The following is a 9,451-nucleotide window of genomic DNA, read 5'->3' as shown; positions in this document are numbered from 1 at the left end:
ACAATAACACAGAGTCGTACAAGTTGGCTGCTGTCACTGTGATAAACTGGAACAACAAAGTGTAGTTGAGAAACGGCTCTTCTCACAACAGTTTGTCCAGTGCCCTCGCGTACAATAACACAGAGTCGTACAAGTTGGCTGCTGTCACTGTGATAAACTGGAACAACAAAGTGTAGTTGAGAAACGACTCTTCTCACAACAGTTTGTCCAGTGCCCTCGCGTACAATAACACAGAGTCGTACAAGTTGGCTGCTGTCACTGTGATAAACTGGAACAACAAAGTGTAGTTGAGAAACGGCTCTTCTCACAACAGTTTGTCCAGTGCCCTCGCGTACAATAACACAGAGTCGTACAAGTTGGCTGCTGTCACTGTGATAAACTGGAACAACAAAGTGTAGTTGAGAAACGGCTCTTCTTGCAACAGTTTGTCCAGTGCCCTCGCGTACAATAACACAGAGTCGTACAAGTTGGCTGCTGTCTGTGTGATAAACTGGAACAACAAAGTGTAGTTGAGAAACGGCTCTTCTCGCAACAGTTTGTCCAGTGCCCTTGCGTACAATAACACAGAGTCGTACAAGTTGGCTGCTGTCACTGTGATAAACTGGATCAACAAAGTGTAGTTGAGAAACGGCTCTTCTCGCAACAGTTTGTCCAGTGCCCTCGCGTACAATAACACAGAGTCGTACAAGTTGGCTGCTGTCACTGTGATAAACTGGAACAACAAAGTGTAGTTGAGAAACGGCTCTTCTCGCAACAGTTTGTCCAGTGCCCTCGCGTACAATAACACAGAGTCGTACAAGTTGGCTGCTGTCACTGTGATAAACTGGAACAACAACAAAGTGTAGTTGAGAAACGGCTCTTCTCGCAACAGTTTGTCCAGTGCCCTCGCGTACAATAACACAGAGTCGTACAAGTTGGCTGCTGTCTGTGTGATAATAATAATTTTATTTGAATCAAATATTAGAGACAAAAACTTATTTTTTTTTATAATTGTAATTTTATGTTCTTAAATTATTTGTATGCATCGTTTATATTGTTCCTTGTTTACATAGGAACAAACATACCAAATTTCAAACAAAAATAATTATTTGTATAAGTGAATTTACATATTTTATACATTTGTGTAGAGCACACAAAATAATTCACAACTTTTTTCATAAATAAACGTAATGTGAAGATTTTGTTTTATTGTGTTGGGGGGAAAGTAGGATATGACATAATATTTATTTGTATTATAAAATCTGTTAAAATTATTAAATTATAAAATGATACAACAAATTTTAATTGTTTTTATTTTATACATATTGATAAAGAAAAATTGTCATTTTTTATCTCAATACACTTGTATACAATTTTTTCTTGTTCCCTATGTAATTAGGAACAACTATAAATTACCAAGTTTCAAAAAAGTACATATCTGTAATACTGAGTATGACTTTTGAGTGACTTACTGAATACCCTGTATAAGATGATATACAAGGTACCAATAACACTACAACACTGATAAAAAATTTGAATTCAGGATAACACTAATTATTAAAATTACAAATGGAAAAGTTTTATTGACTTGTTAATTCAAACAGCTGAAGCAAATCTGTAAGTAGGTAGCCGCCACCCAACTACGGTGACAATGTCTACATTCTGTCTACCTGAAAGTGGTTTGACAATTACAATTTATTACCTTGGACCATTCGTGGGAGACAGTGAAAACGGGTGGTGTAGGGAAACTGAACGGCGGCTCATTGTTGTAGAGCCGCACTTTCTCGGAGAAGCCCTCGTAGCTCTCGGACGGTGGCGACGGCACCACAACCAACAACGACCTGGACCTCTGGAAGTCGGACTTCTCACAACTCAGTGTTGTCTTCGACACCGACTCGTACCCTACACACCACATTTTGACAAATTTAATTTAGTGCCTTACAACATGCTGTAATAAAACAAACTACAGTGGTCTAGAATATGAGTTTCTCAATAATATACTAAGTTTTTCCAAATTGATTGAAATTCAAACTCGGAATGCTAAGCTATTAATATTTAAACTATTGACCTATTATCCATAAATTATTTTTCTTAAAAAATTACAAGTATGAAGTTTAAAATAAATCTGACTTTTTTTAGTAGGAGCTATGATTTTATAAGCTAACCAAGAGATAAATAGCTAATATAATCAAAGATAGGGCTTAACTAACACAATCAAAGATGGGGCTTAACTAACGGATATTTGTGTAACTAACACAATCAAAGATAGGGCTTAACTAACGGATATTTGTGTAACTAACACAATCAAAGATAGGGCTTAAGTACTGGATATTTGCGTAACTAATACAATCAAAGATAGGGCTTAACTAATAGATATTTGTGTAACTAACACGAAAAAAAGATAGACTTTAGATTACTTATCTGATTTTATATTTTATAAATAAATTCTATTTTATTTGAACAAATGCAATAAGATACCAAATCTGGTACGAGCACAAGTCCTATAGATTTATTCCGATTCACTAAGATATATGAATCAATAACTTGATATCATAATGGCTACAGTACCAGTTAAAATAGAAAATTCCGACGTACAATATTTAATCATTTGTAATATTTATAAGGACTACTTTAATATTATTTATAATAGTTAAATCATCACTTAAATATTAATACCACTTATAAGTAGAACAAAATTGTTAAATTGTTATTTTTTAATTGTTTGTAAATGATTAATTACAAGAGACAAACTAATGAAACAGAACTAAAAAGTAAGGTTTTCCTCTTTGGATTGATCAGAATGAAATAGTTAAAATATCAATAATATTTATAAAATGTATAAAATATTATTAAAAAAAAAACTAAAATGATGAATATTAATTTAATGTTATAAAATAATAACTTATAAACATACATTATTTTAACACAAACCAAAAACCACAAAAAATGTTTCTCCAATGTTAAGCAACTAGTCAATAGTCGTTTTTGCAGTCATCTTTGTAATCAAGGGCAACTGCTTCAAATATATGTTTATTACTCTCTTGTCCGAAAAAAGACATGCATTTCAAACACAGTTAGTGGCATTTCTATAATGTTAAACGACTAGTTTTGACTAGTCCCTAGTATTTTGTTATTTTAGTTGTGATTATATTAGGTGTCATCAAACTCTTTATTGTGAAATGTTTCAAGTGGTAAATACTAGTGAAATTTTTAAGATATACTAACCATACTGAAAATGTCATAAAATATTTGCATGTGTATATGTGGTTTTTGGACAAACAGAAAATTTTACTATTTTTCTAAACAACAAACAGTTGATAGAAAGAGGAATTTTATTAATGTTTTGCATAAAAATCTTTTGGAGGACATTTTTTATATTTTGCAAAATAAACAAAAAATAGTTTCTATTTTTATAAGGCTTTATTTTTTAATTTATTTTGTTTCCTTTTCTTTTTATTTATTTGAGGTGCTAAAGAAAAATCCTAAATTGCAATATAATAATATATTCATAGAACATATAAATATTCCTTACAATGTACTGAAAAAGAAAATATATAATAGTATATACTTTACTTCAATAATAAACATTCTACATATGTTTGAATGATGATGATGTGCACAACAAACAAAATAATTCCAGACGTTACAGGAATTTCAACAACCAGATCCAGGGTTAATATAAATACATAAATTATTTCAAAACAATCTTGGAAAAAAATAATTTTATATACGATTGACAAAGTGATTAGAGGCTTTAAAAGATTGATAACAAAAATGTTTTGGGACAAAAATTTAATGATAGTGGTTTTTAACCCTATTCACAAAGATTCCAAAACTTTTAGATACAAAAATAAAAATCTGTTGACAAGTTATACTTGAAGGAAACAGGATTTTTCCGGACATTTGCCATCGTTCAGTGAAACAAGAAATCAGTAACACTACGTTTCGAGATCTGCAATCTGATCTCTTCTTCAGGTAAAGAACTAATCTAATACATAATTACAAACTAGGTTAAAATAAACCTTTCTTGTTTCACTGAACGATGGCAAATGTCCGGAAAAATCCTGTTTCCTTCACAATCCTTCCATCGTCAAAAATAACCTTCAAACAAAGAAGTTATACTTATACTTTAAAAACTCAAATAAAAGTAATTGTACTGATTTAGGATTTGAAAACGGACCCACCCTACATACTTCCATTGTATCCTAAGATTGGAAAAAACGTATTTGACATTGCAATCTGTTCAGCAGTGGAGACATTATCACACGGTATCCTCTAAATGCTTAAATCAGGAAATTCGTGACACAAATCTATTTGTCGGCTAGAGCATTTTTTTCTTGATTTTATAAATACATTGATCAGAAAGTAATATAAATCTATAGATTTTTCAAGCGAAAAGTTTGAAAAAGATGAACTAGATACACTGTGTTGATTCTCATATTATTATGGAGCTTACTCCAGATGTACTTGTAGGCTTCCCGAGGGGAGTAGGTGAGAAGATCTGCGTAGATGACGATGTACTCTCCGTTGTTGAACAGTCCCAGGGCCTGCATAGTCTGCATCATATCCACCAGCGTCTTGGCTTGGCCAAGGAACACGTAGACTGCAACCACATCGACAAAGTTAAATCAGACGTAATTACGAACCCTCTACGTGGAGTACGTAAAGGTACAAACAATAAAAACTGTAGTACATATTGAACATTTATTCTTCCTTCAGTTACAAACATGGCAATGAGCAAAGTATACAATCGTTTTCTATACTTCGAAAATTCTTATTTATCATACGAGGATCGTTCCTTTTTTCAACCTTCCATCTTCAACATGACAGCCAGACACTTGGCACGTCCATCACCGATCACGCATCTTCCATGCTAAAACATTGGACACTATCGAATTCAAGTAGTCTGCTTGTGCTGAGCTGCAGTTGCATAAACATGGCCACCTCTATTGATTCTCCCGCCAAATGTGAATTGAGGAGTGCTATTCGTTTCCTGCAAGCAGAAGGGAATAGAGCAGTAGAAATCCAATGGAGAATGTGCCGTGTGTGTTTATGGAGAAAACATTACGAATGATGGTGTATTGTGCGTGAATTGCGAAAAACATTTAAGGATGGTTGAATGTCACATTCAAGGACTAATTCGAGAAACGTCAAAACTGAAGCCATTGGACGATATTTGTGGGTGTCAGTCAACATTATTGATTTTCTACACCACTCATGTACAATACCATCACCTGTGTTTTCTCTGTAAATAAGTCACATTCTCAGATGGTTTTCTGCTGCACTATTCCCTTCTGCTTGCAGCAAACAAATATCACTCTTCAGTTCATATCTAATGGGAGAATCAATAGAGTGCAAACTACCAATTTGAACTCAGCTGTGACAAATGTTGCAGCTGTGAATATTAACGATTGACAACTACCCACACTCCGGGACCTGTGTCTGGTCGTGATGGTGTGAGATCGGAGGTTGAAAAACACAGCCCTTGCATTACAGGTATTTCAAGTGACACAGTGAACGGGAGGGTGTAGGAGCATGAAGCCCACGGGTTGACGTGTAACTTACTGCGAGTGAGGTTCATGGTTTCGGTGATGATGTTGTACCAGAAGTTGTTGGTGCAGCACGGAAGCTTGTCTCTGCAGCACTTGTTGCTGCTCTGCACCTCCCGCCACGCCGTCACCGTCATGTTCACTTCGTTCGCCTCCTTGCTCAGGGACCTGGCGACCGAGTTCCAGTCATCCTCCCAGACGATACAGAACTTGAACCATTCATAGTACTTTAGCAGGGCCAGCACAGATTTTGTCACCTACGGAACAAGAGTCTGAGTCATGCTACGGAGTTGAAACTTTGTTCTTAAAATGGGAGAGGAGTATCATCGGAAACTTTACAAACCTCTCAAGAGGAAATGAAACTGATAAAGGAGGAAACAAATGAAGAATTTAATCATTTGTATAGGCAGCTGGAAATTTTGGCGGAAATAAAAAAAAAAAGGCTGATGTGGATAGTTTATTTACAAAATCATATAGGAAGAAACAGTTCTCAAGAAAATGACAGAAAAACAGGAATAATGAGAGTTGGAAGTAGGAAACAGGAAGCAGGATATGGATAAAAGACAATATTTAATGGTTGAATAATATGAGAATAAAAAACACTCCTTCCAGCACAGCCGGAAATATATCAAAATATTATGATTTATTTTCAAAATACAAAAATCCAACTTCATTTACAACATAAAAGTTGTTCTGTAGGCCCACAATTAACAGATTTGTGAATTTTTACAATGTGAAGGCCGCCATATTGGTATATAACGGCATACCAAACCAGTAAATGAAATTATCCCAAATATTTATAATATCAACTTTAGTGCAAAGTTTTGACTTGTTTTGGTTTTTGTGGGACGTTATTGTTTCCACAAACTGCATATAACACAGTTATACCGGGTGAGTTTTTTAAAGTGGTCCAATAGCTAACTTTTTAATTACACGACTTTAAATTTGGAACTTGCTCAATTTTAAGTTTCACTCAGGGATACACTTTCAAATTTTTTGAAGATGGCCACCATTTTCCAATATGGCGGCCAACTTTAAAATCTTTTATGGAACACCCTGTATTTTATGTTATTTTCAGATTCTACTCTACAAAATAAGACATTTTTGCTTTTGAAATTTTTTCAATATCTCTAATGGTTCAGGAGCTACGTGGACTGTAAGTTTTCATCATCAGTGGTTCATCATCATCATCAGCTTCCAGTCCACGTAGCTCCTGAACCATTAGAGATATTGAAAAACTCTCAAAAGCAAAAATGTTTTATTTTGTAGAGTAGAATCTAAAAACAACATAAAATATAGGGTGTTCCATAAAAGATTTTAAAGTTGGCCGCCATATTGGAAAATGGCTGCCTTCTTAAAAAAAATTGAAAATTGTATTCCTGAGTTAAACTTAAAATTGAGCAAGTTCCAAATTTAAAGTGTGGTGCTAAGTTGTGTAATTAAAAAGTTAGCTATTGGATCACTTTAAAAAACTCACCCGGTATAGAGGGTGTCCCATAAATCAACAATAACAGTACAAGATGTATAGGTTAGTTAATGACTAGTAAAAATAACCAAATATGATAACTGCAGATAATGATTTAGTATGCCTCGGAAAAATAGTACACCTTCAAACAAAACCCATCCACATGCCTGGTAATTAAGTAAAATATGGTTGTATATAGTGGGAGTGGACCTTCTAAACCTAGACATGCAAAACTATATGCTAACTGATAATCCTTAAAAAGTAAAATCCATGTAAAATTTTAATCAGCATATATCATGTAGTCTGGTGCTTACTTTGTGAATTATAACAAGCCACTTCGGTGGGTGATTAGTCATTTGTGATGCAAATATGAAAATAACCCAGTGATTATCTGCTGCCAGCAGACAATCAATGTCACTGGCTTCAGAGACTTGTGGCTGTACACTGCCCTTCATACAAGACTACCTCAATATAAACATCTATGTAGCCTACACTGCCCTTGATACAAGACTACCTCAATGTAAACATCTCTGTGGTCGTACACTGCCCTTGATATGAGACTACCTCAATATAAACATCTCTGTGGCTGTACACTGCCCTTGATACAAGACTACCTCAATGTAAACATCTCTGTGGTCGTACACTGCCCTTGATACAAGACTACCTCAATATAAACATCTCTGTGGTCGTACACTGCCCTTGATACAAGACTACCTCAATATAAACATCTCTGTGGTCGTATACTGCCCTTGATACAAGACTACCTCAATATAAACATCTCTGTGGTCGTACACTGCCCTTGATACAAGACTACCTCAATATAAACATCTCTGTGGTCGTACATTGCCCTTGATACAAGACTACCTCAATATAAACATCTCTGTGGTCGTACACTGCCCTTGATACAAGACTACCTCAATATAAACATCTCTGTGGTCGTACACTGCCCTTGATACAAGACTACCTCAATATAAACATCTCTGTAGTCGTACACTGCCCTTGATACAAGACTACCTCAATATAAACATAACTGGCCAGACTGACATGTTAGTATTATCACAATCTTAACTGATTATATTGCATCACGCATTCTACTTCAACAATCTGATTAAACTGTAATGACTATCTTTACACAATATTAAAAACATGAGATACACTTTTGTCAACTTCAATCACACCATATTTCAAACAGTAAGAATAACAGTTGGAGATATTAAAATTCATTTTAGTTAACGATTAAATTTTTGTGATTTTAGAAAATTTAACTTTGACCTACCTATTCAATATGACAGTTCTAGGATAGTTATTACATGTATTAGGTTAGTTCTTTACCTGAAGAAGAGATCAGATTGCAGATCTCGAAACGTAGTGTTACTGATTTCTTGTTTCACTGAACGATGGCAAATGTCCGGAAAAATCCTGTTTCCTTCATTATAGGTTTCTGCTAATGTTTTCAAATGTTATGCTATAGGTTACAAAGACCCCTTATAAAGGCTTTAATTATTTATTAGTGTATAACAATTGGAAATAAAGAGTGATGACAATTCAGTAGACATAATAAAAAGAGTTATTATATTAAAATAATGAAGTGTCACTACCAAGTTTAGTAACATCCAAAACTGAACGGTTTTTAAAGAGACACATACGGGTGTTATTAATGCACATAGTGCGAAAACTCACGTCTGCAACTGAAGCAGTAAATGTCTAGAAACAATTACTTAAACAAAAATACTTGCAGTTTATTAAATATAATATAATATATTAAGTAAACAAGGTTAAATGTACACCACACTTCAGGTCAGCGTGGAAGGTTTCGCATTTGCCCCACAAAGGGAAACATCCTTGTTTGGAGAGCAACTCTTAATGGGGCAAAGTTTACAATTTTCATTTTCAATATATAGATAGTATAGGTGGAGTTTCACATACAACCCTGTAAGTTAACTCGTTCGAAAGTCATCGTGCATACAGGCAGATGACACACATAAAGACAGAAACCTGATTTTGTCATCAACTTATGGGAGAGACTCCATAAACTCCATAGTGGCTAGTGTTTAACATACAAAGACGTTTTAAGAGCTTAACCGTAGATTCTATAAAAAATAAACTTATTGTGACATTTTTCTTGAATATCACAAGTTGAGGAGTTCATCTACATCTCCAAAACCATAGAAATAAATAACAACTGCATTACCCAGTGACAAACATATACTGATTTTAAGGTGTCAGAACATTTATATTTGCTCATTTATGGGTGTTGTCCTTAGCATATTCAGTTATTTGTGTTACTTTTTCTCCTTTATCCAGTTATGAGCAATGTTCCACAAGACTGTTGGTCTTCGCAAATTTACTGTAAAACTGATAAAATATTTGTGCTTAACGTACAGACAAGAAAATGAGTTAATAAACTTTTGAATTACTGAACACGAGACCCCTGATCTGTAATATACATCTCATCAGT

The 9,451-nt window shown here is 34.4% G+C and overlaps 1 protein-coding gene across 1 annotated transcript in view; it reads right to left on the bottom strand.

Moving 5' to 3' along the window:
* LOC124367362 (receptor-type guanylate cyclase Gyc76C-like) overlaps positions 1 to 9,451 on the bottom strand; it is a 331,079-nt gene that overhangs the window by 73,398 nt on the left and 248,230 nt on the right. The window contains exons 6-7 of the mRNA XM_046824122.1: positions 5,545 to 5,785; positions 4,436 to 4,582 (exon numbers count right to left, since the gene is read on the bottom strand). Of these exons, the coding sequence (XP_046680078.1) occupies positions 4,436 to 4,582; positions 5,545 to 5,785 (388 nt within the window). The remainder of the gene's footprint in view (positions 1 to 4,435; positions 4,583 to 5,544; positions 5,786 to 9,451) is intronic.

This window comes from Homalodisca vitripennis, chromosome 8 (assembly GCF_021130785.1).
Source record: "Homalodisca vitripennis isolate AUS2020 chromosome 8, UT_GWSS_2.1, whole genome shotgun sequence".
Classification (NCBI taxonomy): Eukaryota; Metazoa; Arthropoda; class Insecta; order Hemiptera; family Cicadellidae; genus Homalodisca; species Homalodisca vitripennis.
This window is presented reverse-complemented; position numbering and strand designations above follow the sequence as displayed.